This window comes from Panthera leo, chromosome B3 (assembly GCF_018350215.1).
Source record: "Panthera leo isolate Ple1 chromosome B3, P.leo_Ple1_pat1.1, whole genome shotgun sequence".
Lineage (NCBI taxonomy): Eukaryota > Metazoa > Chordata > Mammalia > Carnivora > Felidae > Panthera > Panthera leo.
The window spans coordinates 17,283,235-17,305,242 of record NC_056684.1 but is presented as its reverse complement, the minus strand read 5'-3'; the positions used below and the strand labels follow the sequence as shown (position 1 = coordinate 17,305,242).

Here is a 22,008-nt window from a genome sequence, read left to right as displayed (position 1 = left end):
CGGCGCAGTGCGGGTGGGGGCGAGAGCGTGTGGGCGCGCGCGCGCGTGTGCCGGCGCGGGCGGGGGGCGGGGGCGGTGCCTCGCAGCCTCGCACCCCACGCCCCGGCTCCGCTCCGCACGTCCCTGGAATCCCGGGCTCCGGCTCTTGGCGCGCGCCGGCCTGGGCCGGGCCCTCGGCGCGCCGCGGCTGCGGCTGTGGCCGCTCCAGTGTGCGCGCGGGCGCGTGTGCGCGGCCCCGAGAGTGCGCGCGCGCGAGCCCCCAGTGTGTGGCAGCAGCGGCGGCAGCGGCGCGGCGAGGCTGAGGCTCTTGTTTACCAGCATTAACTCCGCTGAGCGGAAAAAAAAAAAAAAAAAAAAAAAAAAGGGAAAAAAAAAAAAAAACCCGAGGAGGAGCGAGCGCACCAGGCGAACTCGAGAGAGGCGAGCGAGCGAGAGGGACGCCGCCAGCGAGCCTGCCCCCGGCGCGCCCGTGCCCGGCGCTTGCAGACCCTCGGCCCCACTCCCCGGGCCCTCCACGCCCCTCCCGCGCTAGGGGAGCTCCACGGCGCGTTGCGCGCCTCGGCTTTGACCTTCAGCGAGCCGGAGCCCCCGCGCGCGGAGCCGGCGGCGGCGGGCGGGGGCCGGGCGGGGGCCGGCGCGGAGCCCGGGCGGCGCGGCGGGAGTGCTGAGCGCGGCGCGGCCGGCCCGCCGCTTTGTGTGTGTTCTGGATTTGGGAAGGAGCTCGCGGCGGCGGCGGCGGCGGCGCTGAGGGAGGAGGCGGCGGCGAGCGGAGCCCGGAGGAGGAGGAGGAGGGGGAGCCGCTCATTCATTTTTACTCCGCATTTCTGCCCCCGGCCGGCCTCGCCCGCGACCCGGACTTCGGGGCAATCTTGCGAACTGCGTCGCGCCCTCCCGCCGCGGAGGCTCGGGTGTCGGACAGCTTCCCGCTCTGCCTGGGGTCGGGCTTGTTTTTCTCCGCCGAGACGAATTTGGGCTTTGCCCCCTTTCTGTGCAGTTCCCCCCCCCCTCCCTCCTGCCTCTCTGGGTTTGAAAATGGAGGCCGACGACGCCGACAGCCCGCCCCGGCGCGCCTCGGGTTCCCGACTCCGCCGAGCCCTGGGCCGAGGCTGCCGGCGCTGAGGGGCCGCCCCGCGCCGCCGCCCGCCCGCTCGGCGCACCCGGAGGGTCCCCGGCCGGCGCCGCCTTTGGAGTATTGTTTCCTTCGCCCTTGTTTTCGGAGGGGGCGAAGACTGAGTTTGAGACTTTTTCTTCCTTTCCCGTTTTTTTTTTTCTTTTTGTTTTCTTTGTTTTCTTTTTCTTTTTCTTTTTGTTTTTTATTTTTTTGAGAGAGGGGAATTTCGTCCCAAATAAAAGGAATGAAGTCTGGCTCCGGAGGAGGGTCCCCGACCTCGCTGTGGGGGCTCCTGTTTTTCTCCGCCGCGCTCTCGCTCTGGCCGACGAGTGGAGAAAGTGAGTATGTGCCCGCCGCCCGCGGCCACTGCGGGAACTTTTCCTCCGAGGGGCTGCGCCCTGTTTGCGAAACCCGAGTTGCCGTCGTCGCAGCTGTCGGGCCCCTGGGCTCGGGGGCAGCCCGGCGGGGTGTGGAGGGGCTCGGCCTTCCGGCCGGAGCGGCCCCCGGAGCCCCGGCTCTGCGCACCCCCGCGCGGGAAGAGCCTCGGGGGCTTTCTCTTTCGCTGTCCCGGGAGCCCTGCCCCGCGAGCCGGTTGCCTTGGGAAGCGCTCTTGCCCCCGCGGCCGTGCCCGCGCTGGGACTCCGTCGGGGAAGTTCGCGCCGGGCCGGGCCCCGCCACCCACACCTCACCCCCCTCGCGGCGCGCGGGCCGCTCCGCACGGCGGGCTGGCCCCCGCGCGGCGCGCAGACGGTGGTGACAGCTCCCGCGGTCGCGCGGGGCCCTGGCTGCCGGGACAGGCGGGGATCGGCTAGCCCACCGGCCGTGGGGTTCCAGGGGGAGGCGGCCGGCGGAGAGGCCCCGCAGCCCCAGGACACGTTTCCAAACATCCCAGAGCGGCCTCGTGTCGCCAACGCGCTTTACCCCTCGGGCATTTTGGGTTCCTGGCCTTTCCCTCCCCGTCACTTTCGCCCGATCCTGTGCGGGTTACCGGCCCCCGGCTTCCCGCGACCGCTCTGTGCGGCTCAGGCGTTGGGGGGGAGAGTTCCCGCTCTAGACTCCCCCCACCCCCCACCCCCGAAAACTGCAAGGTCGGGGGCTCTGCATCAGTCCAGCTTTTCCGAGGAGCGCGTCTGGGCCCCTAGTTCACAGGGTTCTGGGACTTTCTTCTCCCAGTTGCTACCCCGGCCCGTAGACCCCTCTCCTCCTGCAGACGGGGGTGGGGAGTGTTCGGGCAGCATCCGACTGTGCGGGAGTGGGTGTGTGGTCCGGGCCGACGTGCATTTCCACACACGTGCTCTCAACGCGGGGCTGTAGCTGTCGCCACACGGCCGCTCGGGGACACCTAGACGCCTGGCCCCGGCGAGAGGTGTCGCGCGCCAGCCTTTAAGGCGCGCCGGGGTCTGCGGCAGCGGGGGGTGGGCGGGAGGGTGTTCTGTTTTGCGAGCGCGGAGCCCTCGCCTTGGTTTGCTGGCCAGAGTTGCGTCGCACTGTAGCTCTCCTGCCCCGCACTTCCTTTGTACAAAGTTAATAAGCAGTATCGCTCCACACTCGCTATCGCTTGCAATCTGATAGCTTTTGTTTTGGTAGTGTCGGGTAGGGGTAGGGAAGTGCGGGGAGGGGGGAGGGGGGAGGGAGGGGGGGAGAACTTAGGGCCCCACGACGTATGGGGGAAGGAGGAGGAGGAGGGGGTTCTATACTCAGAAAATGGAAGCGTGGTTTACTGGCTTATTCGCGATGGCAGGGTAATTTGAACACGATTAAAGTTTAAATGCAGTCGGGGAACTGGGGCTGGGAACGTTGAGGGCGTGTTGGTGAGTAATGTTTGCCGAGGGTATGCAGGTGGTGCCAGTTAACTTTGAAAAATCACGACGGAGCCTCGAAGAGTGAGGGAGAATGGTGGGGGGTGGGGGGCGGCGGCGGGGCTGTCTGGCCCCATCACGGGGGCAATTCGGAAAGGCTGTTGTGTAAACAAACCCTTCTTAAGTGTCTTGGAAGAAATGAGTCCGTGATGGAGTAAGAGGAGATTTTTGTAAAGAATTAGTGTTTACTACACGGAGTAAGTCGCAGATTGAGGCCGGACCTTCCACAGAGCTGAGCTCTCCTCCTCTTTGTTTTCTAAACTTTCAGCTCACTGGATTGGACGAAAGGCTTTCGGCTCCCTTCTCAGAGTTACAGATGGTGTTTGGGGGGACAGAAGAGGGTTTCTAGCCTCTCAAGGCTAAATACAGTTTAGAAGACCACAGGAGAGCTAATCCATTTTTTTTTTTAAGGCATGATATTGAGGTGTGTAATGTTTCTAGTTTTATTATTTAATGTTAGTTGTGAGGTTCACAACACCAGTGATGGCCTTGCGTCTTGAGGAAGGAGTCGGGCATTTTAAAATAGGATGTCTTGTTGTTCCCAGCGATCTTCGTGAACAGTATTCTTTGTGAAAGGAGGCTCTTTCTTGAGAAAACAGGAGGAGAAGGGGCATTTTCATGCATGTTTATAATACAGAGAGATACAGAGAGGCCAAAGCTTTTCTCAAGGATCCCTTGAAAATTGTTGGTTCCTGAAAACCTGACGGATGGCCCGAAGGCACCCCGACTCCTGTCTTGGTTTGTTGAAGTCCTAACTCAGTCTCTGTTCCTTCCTACAGCTCTGACGTTTTCAAGAGAAAAGGATATGCTCAGTGTTTAGCATGTGTTCAGTTTTTAGTCAGGTGCTGGAACCCTTAACTCTGATGGAAATAAACTACTGAATCCAGTCAGGGATGAGTATTGTTTTGGGATAAAAATGGGGCTGGTGTTTGTTCCTATTGTATTGGCATATTTAAGGATTAGTGTTTACTCTTTGAACACTGACACCTACAACAGTAAGGTGATTTTCTTTTAAATCTTTCACTGAAAAGATGTAGAAGTTTTTGAGGCAGATGAAGTCAAGCAGACACGTTTGTTTTGTTATCAACATAATGTGAACAGAGCATCTAAATAAGAAAGGCTGGGAAGTTCTGAGTGATAGCTAAATCATCTGATGGCTTCGTCTTTTTTTAAAATCCACATGTATTTTAAACATATTGGCTATCTCATTAAAAGGGCTCAGTCCTCTTTCTGCCCCAGGCACAGCCCTATCCTATTGTCAGGGAAATATAGGTATGTGAAAGGTTGATGTTTAAAGAAGTTGGTGTTTTATTACCAGAGGAAGAATCCAGAATAAGAAGGTTGGAAAAAACCTAAATAGCAAATTATAGTTTAGACTCTCTAGAGGGAACTAGCAAGTAAATGGTACTTTTGAGTAGGGATGGGGTGTGGGTCAGGATTTGAAGTTTAAAAGGTTATATGTTTGATTTGTCAGAAGGATTAGAAAACTCTAACCTTAAGAAATATGCTAAGGTTGACTGGAAGAACCTTAAAAGCATCATGCTAAGTGAAAGAAGCCAGTCACAAAAGACCACATATTATATGATTCTGTTTACATGAAGTCTAGAATAAGCAACTCCATAGAGACTGAAAGTAGATTAGTGGTTGAGTAGGGCCGGGGGAGGACGGAACAGGGAGTGACTGTTCATGGGTATGGGCTTTCTTTTGGGGGTGATGAAAATGTTCTAAAATTAGATTGTGGTGATGGTTGTACCACTCTGAATATACTAAAAATCATTGGAGTGTCCACTTTAAATTAGTGACTTTTATGGCATACAAATTGTATCCCAATAAACCTGGGTCGCCCCCCCCCCCCCCTTTTTAAAGAAATCTGCGAAGGTTGGCAAGAATGCATTGTCACTTTGAACATAGAGGTTAGATTAAGTAAATTTGTCCAGCAAGTGATCATATCTCTTTTTTATTTGTGGAGTTTCTTACATCCGTGCACTCTAGCAATACGGCAAACTGATGGCTGGTGTTGTAACAGTGGGGTTTCAACACCATAGGAGAAATGGGCAGGAAAAAAAAAATCTTGGTTATACACAGCTCAAGTAGGGATTTAGGGGTTGGACTTAAAAAACACAAATGCCAATGAAAGTCAGATTTGTGACAGTGAAATCCTTAACTGAATCCGAAACGAAGTTGGTCTTTCCAAGACTAAAGTTTAGGAGCTGAGTCCGGAAGGCTTTTTGTATTTCCAGTTTTCTTACATGTGTTTTCCAACAAAGAAATAATGTACTGTTTTAAGATGGTAAAGAATTTCCACTTTGTTTTTTCTTTCTTTTCTTTCTTTCTCTCTTTGATATCCCTTATTAACTACTCTGGTAGTAAAGACTGAGGATGAATGGGGTGGGTTTTTTCTTTGTTGCTCATTTTATTTTTTTAAATGGCTTCAGAATCTGAGCAGGAAACAGGATCTTTGTACGCTACAGTAGTTTTTTCAGGCATACGATAATTTTTTTTAATTAAAATTTCTCGTGGAACAAAAGATTTAAACATACAGCAAAGGCATTTTTGCTATGCCCTTTTCCAGATTTACCTTGGCCTTTTAATAGAAAAAGATGTGGAGAATAGTGGTTGTTTACATTTGTTTTTGGTCTTTGTCTAGGACTTAGTTTACTAATAAAAATGTTTCCTGCCCTTCTTATTGTTGCAAGATCAGGGCAGTAATGAAAATCAACTGTATCGTTTTCACTTGTTGCCTTAGAGTTTTGCCAAGGGGAGCCCTCAAGGGACAGTAGCTTCCTTTTAAATCTGGTTTCATTTGTTTTGTGAGAAGCAACTGAAGCTGTAAGAAGCAACTGAATCCAGCCAGCACTTATTGGGCACCTGCTGTATGAAAGCTGGACCCTATGCCAGGCAGTGAGTAAGCTTACAAGGAAAGAGGGCTTTGTCTTTGTCCTTGGGGCATTTTTTAAAACTCCTGCGTGAAACAAAGTTGCTTAGAAAATCAGATCTTTTTCAGACTCAGCACAGAATGCATGGTTTTCAAATAGGCGGCAAACAGCATTTTAAAGGCCCTTTAAAAACATTTCTGTAGACTTAAGATACGAAGTAAACCAATGTTGCTGAATCTTCTAAAGCCCTCTGCTGCACCATTTTTGCCTTCCTCACATATTGCCTCCCATTGCAGTACTGGACGCACGGGACACATTCACTGGTCTGTGCTCAGCCTCTCAGCTTTTTTACAACATTGGTTCTGACAATTGTGATTAAAAATGTGGAGTGTTGCAGGTACCTTTTGCCAACACTTCAGGAGTTACAGGTGGCGTTCGTGAATGCTGCACGGCATGTTTTGAGTTGTACGGAAGGTGGAACTTATTTCAAAACTGTTCTGGAGTAACACATTGCTGAGCCTTCTGGACATTATTAGGAAACTTGCTTAATTGTAAGGCTTTATCATGTAAAAGAACTCACTGTTTGTAAAGGTGCAGAAGGGAAAGAATAAGATCCAGGAGGCAATTGAATCGTGACTTTGTTTTTTTTAATCGTAAAAAGTAGAAGCTGTGTTTCTTTCTGGGTTGTGATTTGCTTCGATTTGTTTTCAACACTCATTTAAAAATCCTAAGAAGAGGTATCTGTGCCTGCGGGCCACCTTACACCGAACTACTTTTCTTAGCCAACCTGTGACAGGTGCTGAGTCCAAGGTATGCATTCCCATCAGTTGTACTAAATATATAGTAGTTGCACACGTGCTTGAGATAGGGTTTCTCCATTTCTCTGTCCGAGATGTTCTGAAGGAAAACGTTGAACACTTGAAGGACAACAAAGTGAATAATGAATGAAGCACTCTGACCCCCCCTTTTTTTTTTAAGTTTATTCTTTGAGCGCGAGCGAGCAAGTGGTGGTGGTGGGGGGGGGGGGGGGGAGTTGCAGAAAGAGAGGGAAAGAGAGAATCCCAAGCAGGCTCTGTGCTGTCAGAGCAGAGCCTAACTCGGGGCTCTAGCTCATGAACTGTGAGATCACGACCTGAGCCAAAATCAAGAATCAGGTACTTAACTGACTGAGCCACCCAGGCACTCCCCTCTGACCTTGAAAATGGTGTTTGGGGTCAGATTATCAGGAGGAGGTTTTCCCGTTATTTGTAAACATGTGATTTGGCTTAAATTTAAGGAGGGGATACATGCAACAGTCCTGATGTTTTGTGCACAATGAGACTTGTTGACATTTGGGGAGAGTAACTGATTTTCAGTATTTGGAAAGAAACCTCTAAGTATCTGTAAAACTGATTTGTTCTGAGCAAAGGGCATATGTTTTGTATAAGATTATTGGTAAACAAAAGATCTTTAAAAACAAGTCAGGTTGTTACCGCAATAGATGCGTATTCCCTTGGCATGATGAAGTTTGTTTCTCTTGTTATATTGCTATGGTCTTTTTTGACTCAGAATAGTAAGTATCTTTGATTTTGAGACTTTTGAAGACTTAGATTGTTTTCTGTTTTTAAAGCATCAGTTTTTACTCATGTTGTAAAGTCCCACATACCATTTTTGAAGACTTTCCTACTTTTTTCAATTATGCCAGTTTCACTCATGGCCTGTGAAACTGATTCATTTCAAAATCTTAAGGAAATATTGATATTTCTTGAATTGACAATTTTTTTCTCCCTCCTCTCTCAGTAAATGTATATCGAACACTTAGTGGGCTTAGATCTTTAAGTTTAAAAATTCATTCTGATACCATAAAATATTTTACAGAAGATTTTAAAAGTATGAATCAAACCATAGAAATCACTTGTTATGTTTATTTAAAACACTAAAGAAACGGGATGCCCAGGAGGCTCAGTCGGCTGAGTATCCGACTTTGGCTCGGGTCATGATCTCACTGTATGTGGGTTCAAGCCCCGCATCAGGCTCTGTGCTGACAGCTCAGAGCCTGGAGCCTGCTTCCGATTCTGTCTCCTCCTCGCTCTCTGCCCCTCCCCCCCCCAAAAAAAAAGAAACATTAAAAAAACAATGAAACACTAGAGAAACAAACTAGTAAGCAAGGCTTTTATTCTTTTTTGTGCCCTATCAAGAATTTTTAAACGTATAGGTTGCTATTCAGATTTTACTGGAACACAACAGAAAGTAGTTTCTTTTATGATGAAAGATGCATGTTTGCAATGGCAATAACTGTTACAAGGTATTGTTGCTGTTATTTATGACGGGGAGAAGTAGGTAGGGATGCAGGGACTGCCTTTATTCTCATATTTATCCTCTCCTTGGTTAGTGCTGGTGATAGCTTACTTTCTAAGTTGCTGGGGATGTGTCCATGGAGCTGAGTGTCCCACTTATGATGGCTGACGGTCTTGCAGCCCATACTTTCTTATTTGACCTACTATGGTGGCTTAGCCACATGGGGAAAATGTGCACGCACATAACTGGTACCACAAATACTACAGAGGTAGCTACGTCTGCCTTAGATTGCTCACATTATAATAGTCTGGATTTTTTTTAAAGCATTTATATTTAAAGACTTAGAAGTATTCTATTCCTGGTCCAAAGGGTTCTTGGCGGGGAGGGGGGAGGGAAGGGAGCTGAAACTTTATTCGTTTATTTCACTCCTCACTGTCTTAGCCCCCTGAACAAGACAGGCACCGACTTCAGTAATAATTATATAATAGAAATGCTACTTGTTCACAGTTGTGTGTGTGTGTGTACGTGTATTTCCATCCATTCAAATTCTGACTGTTCTAAGTACATTACTGTTTCCGTCTTGTGTACTCTTGTGTGGCTACTTTCTTTTTAACCTGGTGCTGGCTTTCCTTAAACCGGCTTTGGAATAACTTGTCAGTTTGGTAATTCAGGTGTACACATGCTGCTGTTTAAATTACTCTTGACATGGGAGAACAAATACATTTTGACAGCCTTAAAGCATAAATGTTTTATAGAGCAGAACTTTTAAATTTTCCTGAGATATTTTGGATGCATACTTTCAGCTTCTCTCATGTAAAATATAGTTGGTGGTTTGTCTCTATAAAATTGATCACTGGAAATACATATTTGACTAAGTAAATGAGACAGCACCAATTTGGGTTAGGCAAATTTTGGTTAATGCCTTTAGTTCATAGTAAAGGAACAGAAGTCTGATGATATTTAGGGGGAGATAGGCTTACGTGTTACGGCTTTTCCCAAATTTGGAGTATCCGAGTGGCTTTTAATAACTTCCTGGAAAAAAGTAGGAAGCATAGAGAGAAAGCCAAGGTGTGCGGTCCATGATCCATCTGGCAAATAGTTTTCTAAGTTATTAGCTTTGTATAGATTGTAGGATCTTCATCTAATGTGCTCAGATTAATCTGTGTTGTCCTGAATTTATTCTCCCCGTATTCTTTTCCTGGGTCTCCTGCTAGTGGGATAATACACAAGCTCACAGACTCAGGATTTGAAAGAGGAGCACAGATTGCCATGAAAACAAACGAACAAAGAGACCAGTGACAGGAAGATCTGTCGTTCAGCTTTCCTCAGTTCTGTCGTCTGATTTCTGCGGACAGTGAGTTCATGGCATACGTTAGGTCGCAACGTGGTACAGTTTGGTTACAGGAAATTCTTTTGCGATCATCGCCTTGCACGGTTGGGTGACCTATTTGGGATTTTCTTTCTGACATGTCCCTCAGTAAGATTTCCAACAACAAGTGTTGAGTCAGGATGGAATTGCTAGTTAAATTTTAGTTCTTCAGCTCACTCGTTTCTGGGGAGACTGGTTAATTGAATGTTTCCTTTCTACCTTACCGAGTCCCTTGAAATCATTCAGATTCTCTCCTGATTTTAGCTCCACCCTGGTCCAGTCTGCCAGACCTGCATCATCTGTCTGAGGAGATGCTCAGCTTGGCCTCCGACCCGCTTGGGCTACTTTGACTCCTGTTCCTTCTCTCTGGTGTGATGGATGGGCCAGCCTCAAATTCTCAGCGTGTGCCTTTTGTGGTGCTGCATTGTGGTTCAAGAATCAAGTCCAAGGCTCCTCACACTGGGCTGCAATAAATACATCCTTAGTGAGACGGCTGTAGGGATCCCGTGTTAATTCCCAGCACCCACGCTTCACCTCTGCGGTGAACACGCCATGCCATTGCTGTCTCCATGGTTTTGTTCCTGCTGTGTTCATGGTCTGGAATGTTTTCTCCTCTCTGCTACCCGCGTACAGAATAGTGGAAAGTGCTACTGTAGAGAGCAACAGAGTCACCTGGTTCGAGTTTCTCCTTTGCTGCCAGTTAGGTCTTTGGCCCTGAACAAGTTATTTAACTTTTTTGAGGCTCAACACAAATGTAGAGACTTAAAATAACTGGGACGTTTTCTTCTTTTCTCATCAAGCAACATCACAAAAACTTCTTCTAATATATTCAGAAAACTAATGTCAGAAAAATTGGAGGGGGGAGGGTATAGTTTTTTTATTTTTAAAAATCTCTGGATTTCAGACAGATCTGTGGAGCAGGGACAGGATGGTGCTAATCAGGAAATTCATTTCCTCCAAGTACCTTTCTATGGTTTTAAAAGATCTGAGATGATACACTTTTGTTTCTAACTCCTGATGCCTCTTCCTTCATGAAGCCTTTCAGATTGTTCAAACTTCCGTAGACCTAACCTCCCCCCTCACTCCCTTTGAGTTCGTTACCACTACTGTGCTGGTTAGCAGTGATTTGTTTTGTCCTGTACCTGAGCTGTCGTCATTTTATGAGGCCGCCGAGAGCAGTGGAGCCAAAGAGCTTGCCTTGAGTCTCAGCTCCTCAGTAGTGAAGATCTCAGGCCAATGATTTAATCTTCCTGTGCCTCAGTTTCCTTGTCTGTGAAATTGCAATTTTAATAGAACCCACTTGATACACTTATTTATAGAAATTAAGTGAATTAATACATATGTCAAGTGCTTAGAGCAGAAGCTGGCATATACTAAGCTCCTCAGACTTCAGCTTCCTACTGCTCTTATGGATGTGACATTCTTGAACGTAGGTGTTCTTTGGATAGTGCCAGGAAAGTAGGACACACTGGAGACTTGACTGTCCTTGTAACTTACATGCGGTTGATATATAGTAGGTGCTCAGTAAATGTTCTACAATAAAACTTAAGGTGCTTAACAGGATACATTTTGCTTGTTAAATCCCAGTAGTACGATTTTACCTATTTTCAGCAAACAGTGGTAAACCCCAGCAGTTCACCTTCTGCTTCAGAGATCTGTTCACTACGCTTTCTCCCCTAATTCTTCCCCTTGTCCTTTCCTGCCGGCGCCTGAGAAGTCTCCAGTGCGTACTCTGCCCACCTCACTAATGCGTAGGCGACACCTAGTGGCCAGAAAAGAGATTCAGCCTCTTCCGTGACTGATTTAACCCTGCTAGTGCCCAAGGATGAAGATCGCGATCGCCCGCTCCCTCCCCACGCGCGTCCCTTAGATTTTGTCTTCTGGCTTGGTTCCTGGGAACTGATAGCAGAAGAATGTGTGGACTGCAGGCTTCGGTAGAAACCACTGGGATTTCGGATTAAGACTGCTGTAGTGTGTCAGCCAGCTCCTTTGAGAATTAGCTACAATTAGGGTCTTCCTAAGTGAGGTAAACAACTTTGGCAGAGTCCTTGTATCTAGCGTACCTTTCACAATTCAAGATTTAAGGTGTTTTTACAGGACTTTAGCAAATAAAAAGTTCTAAAATATTTCTCTTGAGATTAGAGATTAAAAAAAAAAAAAGCCCTACTAATTCATTTTGAAAAATAAAGCAAGATCCCCATTGCTCTCTTTCTGTGGTAACACTTAAATTATCATTCTTATAGGTGTTGCCTTGGACAATTTCAGGTAGTTAAGACACTCACCAGTCAGAATTCCTAACGGAGAATGACAGACACTTCCGTTAACCGGTGTTAGATCTCACATCAGATGTACTGGGTTCGGTATTTTTCTGTGTTTTGTTTCATGCTTTTTTTGGTATTTTGAGAATCCACTTTGTCCCTTCCTTGTGACAAACTTACTATGTGCGTGGTTACTCCATTTTACCTTTTGAAAGTTGTAGACTCATTTCCCCGTGATTGCTGTTTATTATTTTTATTCATTTTATTCTATTTTATTTGCTTTTTATTATTTTTAATTTGGAAATCATTCCTTTGGCTGAGAGAGGACCGCAGTGTGCCATCATCTCAGTCGTTTTGAGCAACTCTTTGGGCTCCTTCTCAAACAGGCTGTACTCTTTCTTTCAAGTCCCTTTGCTCTGGCTGGTAGCAACCTCTCTGCTTAAAACAACTCTTAACCAGTTTGCCCTCTGGAAAACTCCTTTAAGCATTAGCTACAATTTCACCCACTCCGCAGCCTTGATTCGGCATGTAGGGTGGTCACGTGACACGCTATAGCTCTATGAGTAGCTTGCCCTGTGTTGTTTCCCCCAGTGGCCGAGAAGGACAATGATGGCACCTTGGTCATCTGTGAATTTCCAGGACGTGGCTCGGTGCCTGCCACACGGGAAGACCTCAAACAGGAGACTTCTTAGAGGGCTAAGCTCCGTCCCACTCCCCCTACCATTCACTGTGAAGCATCTTGATAACAAATGTATTCTCATCTTTTTGTTATAGCCCTGCCAGCAGAAGCATCTTACTGTGCTAGTTACTACTATGTGGAACTCAAAAGCAATAAAATTATCTTTAAAATCAAACTTTTGGGGCGCCTGGGTGGATCATCATTTGAGCTTCCGACATCGGCTCAGGTCACGATCTCACAGTTTGTGAGTTCAAGCCCTGTGTCGGGCTCTGGGCTGACAGCTGGGAGCCTGGAGCCCACTTCAGATTCTGTTTTTCCCTCTCTCTCTCTGCCCCTTCTCCGCTTGTACACTTGCTCGCTCTCTAAAATAAACATTAAAAAAAAAAAAAAAGCAACTTTCACCAGGCTTTTTGCAGACTGAGGTGAACAAAAGCCTTAAAACTCCAGGAAAGCCCTGTCAAGGCTGTCTCATCCCTGTGGAGGGATGCCTTTTCCCGCAAGTTCCCTCCAGATAGGAATTAATGACTCCTGTCCACCAGTTGTTGGTAATGGGGCTTCGCTGGTGGTACTGGGTGCCTGACTGAAGGCAGGCACTCAGGCTGGGTTGGGCTGTGTTGTGGTTCAGGGGTGGCCTGATACAGAGGACCCCCAAGGTCCAGCCTCCGGGCCAGGTGGATGCTTCCATGTCTGTAGCTGCCCACCGCTCGCTCTCTCCCTTCTGGATCACACGGCAGGCCTAGGTCATTTCTCATGACCTGAGTAGCCTCCAGATCCCAAGACACAAGGTAGAGAGAGATGAAGTGCTTTGGAAGGTCTGATTGGAACCAGCAAAAATACTGTGAACAGACACTTGCTTCTGTCCCTTGCCTTGTTTTCTTGGTGAGGCCAGTGAACTTTTGCCTTGGATGCTGACAGGGATGGCAGCCAGTCGTAAAAGGCTCTCATCACTTGAGTGCCCCCCTCTCCTGGGTTCTGGCCAGGGCCTTTGATTGGCCTCTCCGACCCCCCGCCCCCGGAAGTTTACTTGTCTCGGATGGCGTGAAGAGGGCTCCTGAAAGTAATTAACACCTAAGAAATTATCCTTAAAAGCTCCATGCTCCTGAGGAGACTGGTGAGGCGGGATATTTCTTACGGAAAATGTAAACATAATCATTTGAACCTGGCATGTTAATTTCAAGCGTACCTTGTAAAAAAAAAAAAAAAAAAAAAAAGTATCTTGTAAAATTGCCCTGTGAATGTTGCACAGGGTGGATGTGAACTCACCAGGACAAGCCAGTACAGCGCCCGCCTTTCATCTGCCCTCGTCATTGGGGTTTGCATGTGCACAGCGCTGCCTTTGAAGCCCTTTCTCCTCAAACACCTCGCCGTCTCTCCGACGCAGGGAGGCATATTGGGATTGGGAAGGGAGCTACAGGCCTCAGTGTCCCCATCGTCCCCATCTGCAGTTTGGGGTATTTGGGATGATATGAAGATTAGCAGTAACGTTTCTGAGGTGCCAGCAAGTAGAAGGCATCCAAAGGCATGTTTTATCAGTCTGTTTTCCATGTGCCATGGTGGCCCTGCTGGCCTCTCGCTGGAGCTCCTATCCTCTCGCTGTCTCCCTGGCACCGGGTATCACTGTCCCTCAGGGATAGACCTCCTGTCCCTTGTCTACAGTGAAGTTTTAACTTCATGAAGTCTGAGCCTCAGCTCAGCCCTCTAGAACCACTAACAGGCTGCCTCTCTGAGCCAGAAGATAAGTTGTCTTTGAGTTAACTCAGGCTGGTTCCTGTGGACCCTTACATTCAAGGTCATCGCCCATCTAAAGAGGAGGACGGTGGGGAAGATCCAAAACCCTGCTTCTACCGCCAAGGCCTCCAATGGCCTCAGCTCCCCTGAGAGCCTGTGGAGAGCATGTGTACTACTTTCTCAAGGGGCTGACTCTCCAGATGGAAACAGTCAAATGCTGCTGGACGGTTGCAGGCAGATGCATTCAGTGCTTACTCATGGGATGCTGACTAGTGGGGAAGTTTGTGAGCTGGAGGGGTGCTGTCATGGAGCTACTGAGGAACCCGAGAAGGTGTTAGGCAGTCTGGCTAGGGTTCCAAGGGGCAGTAGCATTGGCATTGGCCTGGGCATTAGCGCCAGGCGCGCTGGTGAAGGGACTCAGCAGTGAGTAGAGAGAGTGGGGAGCTTTGAAGCTTTTTGAACCCCGGAAAATTGAAAGGGGTTCAATTGAAATTGAAAGGGTGCTGGGGAGGCTGCCCTGGCCTTTGACGGGGTCAGGGTTGGGGGACCAGAGATAGAAACCCCAGGGTGAACCAGTGAAGGTGTAGATGGAGGAGGACCCAGGGGGAACACTCTCCAGTGAGGCGCTTGACATTGCAAAGCCCTTTGGAAACTGCCGCCCCGGACTTCAGAAAAGTTCCTGTAGGGGAGCGCTTACCTTTGTCAGGGGCATCAGGGGTACCTGGTAACGTCCAGTACGAGTGCTGAAACTGCGGGAGTAAATACACAGCCTCCAGACATACTCCCAAAGTGAAACCTTTTCAGGCGGCTGCTCTCACGTTCATTGCCAGGGCACTGCTTTCTAACTTTCTGAGAAAAGCCAGGCAAGAGATGACCCTCGTTTCCATCTGAGCTGGGTCGGGTGGACCCGAGTTGGCCCTGGCCTTGGCTTCCTGTGGTTGGGATGGACGGGGAGGGGCCCCTGCCCCCCCACCCCCCTGCAGTGCTGGCAGACCTTGCAGGGCTATTTCCAACCGTCACCGCACAGGCTGAGAGGAATGAGGAATAATTTGTTTAAACGAGGATGCCAACTTTGCGTCCAGGTCTGGGCTTTGCTACTGGTGCTTTTTAACTCCTATTGATTGATGTTTTTAACTTGACTGGGCACATTGTAGTTCTCGATGAGAAGCAATCACCAGTGTTTAGCTCGCAATTGGTGCTCGTAGATACGAGCTGCCCGTTCTCTACGACTGTAACTGTTTTCACTGGACAAATACCATTAAAAGACGCAGTAATGCAAGAGGCTTCCTGGAAGGGTGACATCATGTGGCCTGGGGGATTTTGTATTCCTCGTCTGCTATCAGGATAGAGAATTCTGAATTTTAAATCATTTTCTACCTGTTTGAGCAAGTAGAGCCTAAGGATCTCAACCGGTCTGTGTTTTCATTTGGAAAACAGGCCTCCTGCCATGTCCCAGACGCTTCTGCCTCCAGTCGTGCATGATGGTCCAGGTTCCATTTTGAGATTTGAATTAGAGCCCAGAGCCTCTCAGAACAAGTCTACAACGTGCTGTTGTTCATGGGACACCTTATTTCCTGTGTCTGCCCCAGTCTTCTCATCTGTAAAATGGGAAATGGTAATGGCACATGTACTTCATGAATGAGTACACGTAAATCTCTTAGAGTGTCTGCCACAAGTACTGGGGGTCGGCTGTTACTGTCTGTCATTAAGAATGGAGAATTTACACGTTAGAAGTTGTTTACTTAAGGGGCGGCTGGGTAGCTCAGTGGAGCGTCCGACTTCGGCTCAGGTCATGATCTCGCGGTCCGTGAGTTCGAGCCCCACGTCAGTCTCTGTGCTGACAGCTCAGAGCCTGGAGCCTGCTTCAGATTCTCTGTCTCCCTCTCTGTCTCTCTGCCCCTCCCCTGCTTGCTCTCTGTCTCTCTCTCAAAAGTAAATAAATAATAATAAAAATTGTTTACCTAAAAATAAAACTGATGCCCTCCTGGGTGTGTATGATTGCCATGTTTGCTCTTCCTACGTTTGCCTTTTCTGATCTTCATGTTAAGACTCCAGCTTCATTTTACATTGAGGCATTTCAGAAGAGCTCTGTCCGGCCTCTCTATCTCTGGGGATAGAGATGCACCTTCCTCCCCTGATTTTTGTGTCTCTACCTGATATCCCTCTGCCTCCGTGGAAGGGCATGAAACATTCTCCTGCAGGAGAGGGATTATTTGGCTCCCAAAAAAACCCATGTGTCAGGCCAAATGACCGAAATGAGTCATTCACATGGTAGTCTGAATGGTGTACTTCCCAGCGTTGTTCCTGTCTCAGGGATAGCTATGGAATTAGGGGTCAAGTGGCCTTCTGGGGGAGAACCAGATCTGCATGGTCAAAGACATGAGTAGCTGGGACTGGGAGTGCTATCCCCAGCCCAGATTTAGGACATAGGGTCTGGCATGAATCTAGGTATCCAGAAAAACTAAGTGCAGTATTTTAGATCAAAAGTGGGGAAAATTGGGGTCCGACTCTTGACTTCAGCTCAGGTCATGATCTCGCGGTTCAGGAGTTCGAGCCCTGCATCCATCTCCACACTGACAGTGCAGAGCCTGCTTGGAATTCTCTCCCCACCCCACCCCCCTTCTCTCTCTCTGCCCCTCCCCTGCTCGTGCACACACACTCTCTCTTCCAAAGTAAGTAAACTTAAATTTTTTTTTTAAAGTGGGGAAAATTAAGAATCTGTGCCCCTCGTTGTTGGAAGGCTGTTTCCAGAGATGGGAGTCCCTGGAGTCTGGGGCCTCAGACCTCCAGGGACAGCCTTAGTCAGGGGTTTGGAGGCCAGCTGCAGAAATGGCACCTGGCTAGTAAATGTTTTGCTGGAGAGCCTTTCTCTGGGATCTCGAGAAGAAACTGCCCTTTTACTTTGCTCCCTTGGGTTGTACAGGGTCTCTGCTTCCCAGGATTGGGATTCATTTCTCTTTCAAGAGCTTGTTAGGTGGGCTAGGGTGGTCTTGCTAGGGGGCCATCACCTACAGTGATGATTTTCCCAGGGAAACGTATTTTGAATGCAAACCACTTCCTCATCTTTAATGAAGCAACTCATAGTGTGATGGTGATTTTCTTCTGTGAGAAAAGCTCTCTGAGGAGGAAGAGTTCATTCCTTTGGTTCAAAATTTATTTCTTGAGGTCTGGAAGCGCATGAAAAGATGCTCAGCGCAGTACCTGTCATTAGGGGAATGCAAATCAAACCCACAACGAGATACCCCTTCATACCCGTTAGGATGGTGATTATCAACAAATTGAAAATTACGAGTGTTGGCAAGGATGTGAAGAGATTGGGACCCCCGTGCCCAAAGAATTGAAAGCAGGGAGCTGGACAGAGACTTGCGTACCCATGTTCATAGCAGCAGGTCATGATTTGCAGCAGCCCAAAGGTGGGCGCACCCTAGGTGCCCGTCAGTGGTTGAATGGTGAAACAGAATGTGTATACACACAGTGGAGTATTATGCAGCCATGAAAAGGAAGGGGATTCTGCCACCTGCTACAGCATGGATGAACCTTGAGGACATCATGCTAGGTGAAATAAGCCAGTCACAAAACAAAACAAATACTGTGTCCGTCTACTCACATGAGGTGCCCAGAGTTGTCAGATGTACAGAGACAGTAGGTAGAATGGCAGTTCCCAGGGACAGAGGGGAGGGGAAGGGGGGAAGTTAGTTTCTGGTTTAGCGTTTTAGTTTTGCAAGATGAAGACTGCCATGGATGGATGGTGGTGATGTTGTGCAAAAATGTGAATGTAACTACCGATACTGAATTGTGCACTTAAAAATGGTCAAAACAGAAAATTTTATGTTGGATTTATTTTACTACAATAGAAAAAACACCTTATTTCTTCTTCTTTTTTTTAAATGTTTATTTTTGAGAGAAGGAGAGAGAGCATGAGATGGGGAGGAGCAGAGAGGGGGACAGACAGAGGATCCGAAGCAGGCTCTGTGCTGACAGCAGAGAGCCCGATGCGGGGCTCGGACTTATGAACCGCAAGATCATGACCTAAGCCGAAGTCAGAGGCTCAATCGACTAAGTTGCCCAGGTGCCCCCAAACACCTGATTTCTTGATTGAGTCAGCTGTGAGCGTATACCATGTGGGATAGTGAGGGGTGGGGGGGCAGATTTAAGAAGACCAACTCCTGCCCAGCATGGCCACGGTTGAGGAGACAAGCCAAAGGTTTTACAGGTGCGGGGGGGGCGGGGGTGCACAGCACAGGACATGGGAGGTCAGGGGAGGCCTCACCAAAAAACATAGATTTCAGATGAGTCACCAGGGATGGGTTTGTTTTCCATAGTGAAAGAGTGTCACAGATAATCTTTTCCTTTCGGGGAAAGTAAGTCAGGAGTCAGACTTTTGTGCTGTCTAGTCACAAAATTTATTACTAATCAGCCATGTGATGTGTAATTGCGTTTTCATTTTCTTATTTTTCCAGAAGAGAGATTTGTTTAGATATTTGGTTCCCTCACTGATTACCCTGGAAGTTTTTCATTTGTTTTGACAGCTCAATATTTTATTGCACACTGACTCCCCCATTACATAGGGAGCCCTGAAGGAAAGGGATTGACCTCTGTAAGCAGAAATGGGAACATTTCAAAGGAAGGAAAGAGCCAGAGCCTTCACCTTACAGAAGGAGAAACTGAGGCTTCCAAGAGGCATGTTGCTGAAGGGGACAGGACGTCTGGCACATATCGAAGGCAAGGCTTGCCTGTCCATCATGCCAGCAGATTCTCTTGGGCTGGTTCTTTGTAACTGAGTTGTCACCCTCTAGTTTTCGAAGGCAAGGCTTGCCTGTCCATCATGCCAGCAGATTCTCTTGGGCTGGTTCTTTGTAACTGAGTTGTCACCCTCTAGTTTAACCGGGAGTCAGGGCTCAGGCCTGGACCTGCTCGATTCCAGCAAGACTGGGAGGTAGCTGAGCCTGTCTGGCTGCAAGACGAGTTTTCTCCACCCCACTCAAGGTACAGCTTCTTGGTCTGGGCCCCGTGGGAAGGAGAAAGCTGGCTACCACAGCTCATCCGGGTCTAGAAGTTGGACTGGCATTTCCCCTCCATCTCAGAGGCAAGCCTGAGTGACCACTCTTTTCCTGAGCGGGAAGTGTTTGTTAAATGACAAGAGGGAGGCGGTGCCTTTTCCTCAGGTTGGTGATTCGCTCTGCCTAGAGCCGTGGGGATGTCTGTGTCCGCTTGGGCTGTAATAAATTGCCAGGCTGGATGGCTTAAAAACAAAACAAAACAAACCCAGACATCTATTTCTCACCGTTCTCAAAGCTGGAAGCCCAAGATCAAGGTGCTGGCAGATCTCGTGTCTGATGAAGGCCCCCTTCCTGGTTTGCAGGTTGCCATTTTGTTGAGAGGGAGACGGAGAGTTCTGGTCTTTTTCTCTTCTTATGAGGACACTCATCCCATCACAGGGGTCCATCCTCATGACCTCATCTAAACCGAATCACCTCACCAAGGCCCACCTCCTAGTACCATCCCATTGGGGGTTACAGTTGCAGCACAGTGGTGGAATGAGCTATAGCGAAGGCTTCTCAAGACCAGGATTCTGTTTATATACACATTCTTGGTCAGTTTTGAGAGTTGGTTACAGATTCATCTTGAAAACTTCAGTGGGGGGGTCCCGTACCTAAAAGTGCGTATTTTCAAAATGGCACTAAGTACATTTGCCTTCCAATGCTTTGGTCAAATGCTTGAAACGTATAGTTTGTCTTGTGTGTGGGCCATTGCTTTTCTTAAAGTGAATACTGCTTGAGAGGAATACAGTTACTGGGAAGTCTCAGAGGAAATGACCCCATTTCCCCCATTTTTGGACAAAAGAGTTGCTGCTTTTTAAACTCTGCAGTAGCTACATCGAGGAGAATTATACTCCAGGACAGCTTGACTCGTATTTTTGAAAGCTCAGTTCGCTGGTGAGCACACACCTATTGGATATATGGAATTCAGCTCAAAGGCACTCACCTCAACTTCCCCAGGGTCTGTTTTGTAAACCCCGACTCCAGTGTGGTGGGTTGGGGGGCAGGGGTAGTGTGCGTGGAGGACTGCGGCCCGTCTCGGAGTGCTTGGCGGTGGGTTTCTCTCACAGCAAATCCAGAAGGCTAGGGAGGTGATTGTTAATTGTTTATAAGCATTAGCTGTTTACAAGTCATACTTGCTATTTTAAATCAGACCCTGCTATTATGTTGTTTTGTTTCTGTTCACAGCTGAGTTTTAAGCTGGGTAGGATTTAATGGTGAGTCACTCCCATGACGGTAAAATCAGTATCGATCAAGCCTTCTTGTTAATCCTGCAAGCAGTTTAGAGCCGGATAAAGGCAGTCTTAAGGCTTCTGCCCGTGAGGATCCCTGGGTGCAGGTTGCTGCCTACAGGCTGGGGCTTCCTTAGGACCGAGTTAGCCCCTCCTACCTGCTGACCTGGAACCTGCAAGGAGCACTTCTTGTGCTTTTTTGGAACCTCCTCTGCCTGAAAAGAGGGCATGATCAGATGAAAGGGACACATGCCCCGGTGAAGTTTTTCTCCTCCTCTTTCCTCCCTGAACTTCACCCCTGCTACAGTTTGAATATTCAGTGAACGTGTGTCAGTGAACTGGGAGGAATTCATGATCCTTTTTTTTTTTTTTTTAAACCTCCCTGGGCTCTGAATAGAAGTCTCATTTGCCACCTTTTTCTGGTCTGGGTCAGGAAGTTGTCCTAAACATCGTTTGTTCGGAGCTGCTGTGGATTCTTCTCAGCCGATGGACAGAGAAAGGTTGAAGGCTAGATGTGTGGGTGGAGTGTGATGGAACTCTGGGACCCTCTTTTTCTTGGCTCTGGGAACTCCACCCCAACTCCCCTGAGGGCAGTGGGCAGGCACGCACACCCACCTCTCCTCAGTCCTCTGAGCAGCTTGCCAAGAAGGTGTGCAAACTGCAGGGTGCCTGCCCAGGGCCGTGTAGCCATCTTGGCATCCTGGCTTCGCGTCCTGAGCGTGGACTTGGAGGTTGGCGGCCTGGTGATGAAGCTGCACTGGGCATGGAGGGGTGCTCTGGCTCCTGGCAAGGGCAGTGGGTCATGTCCACTGATACTGGGCCTGCCCAGGGTGCCCATGAGAGCATGGGCTGAGGATACCACTTGGATTCGGTACCGTGAGCGAGAGAGGAGGATTTGGTGTTGGCTTTTACTGCAGAGCACATGAGGCAAAGGGGCAAGCCAGCGGCCCAAGGGAGGCTGAGCTGAGCTAGGTAGAGAGGATTTGGTTTTGTAGGAGTCAAAGAGAGAGGTTGGAGTATCTGGATATGGAGGGACCTGCTGGAGGTAGACAGGTGTATAAAATGCAGCTCCTGCCTTAAAAAGAGCTTATGGGATAGTCGAGAAGATAAGGGGTGCACGCCTGCTAGGATAGGAGGACTCTTTTACGAATGAGAACAGAATGAACAGGCTGGGGAAAAGCCGTGGGAACTGAGGAAGAGATCCTAATGCCCAGAGGGATCCTGGAGGCCTCATGGAGGAGGTGCTTAGAGGACCAGAGGATTTAACTACCTGTGGGGGTGGGCTGAGGTCAGGACTTTCACACTGTAGTGTGGGGCTTGAAGAAAAAGGCAGGAAGGAGGAGAGGAAGGTTTATTGACGTAGTAGTGGGGGATGAGGCTGGGGGCAAATTGGGAATTTGGGGGTCCGCAGAGGCCAGGCTAAGGGACATGGTTATTTCCTGAGGACAAAAAGAGTTTATTAAAGACTGGGTCTCTTACTTGTGCTAAATTAAAACACTATAAAGTGGAGGCTACTTGTCTTTGTGAAATAACCCAGAACCTTTTCGCGGAGATGGTGGTAAATGTCCCGTGGTGGACAT

General features: G+C 48.4%; 1 protein-coding gene across 1 annotated transcript in view; it reads left to right on the top strand.

Moving 5' to 3' along the window:
- The first annotated feature begins 252 nt into the window (after nt 1-252).
- Nucleotides 253-22,008, top strand: part of IGF1R (insulin like growth factor 1 receptor) — a 300,773-nt gene continuing 279,017 nt past the window's right edge. The window contains exon 1 of the mRNA XM_042941109.1: nt 253-1,449. Coding sequence (XP_042797043.1) covers nt 1,356-1,449 — 94 coding nt within the window. The 5' untranslated portion in view covers nt 253-1,355. The remainder of the gene's footprint in view (nt 1,450-22,008) is intronic.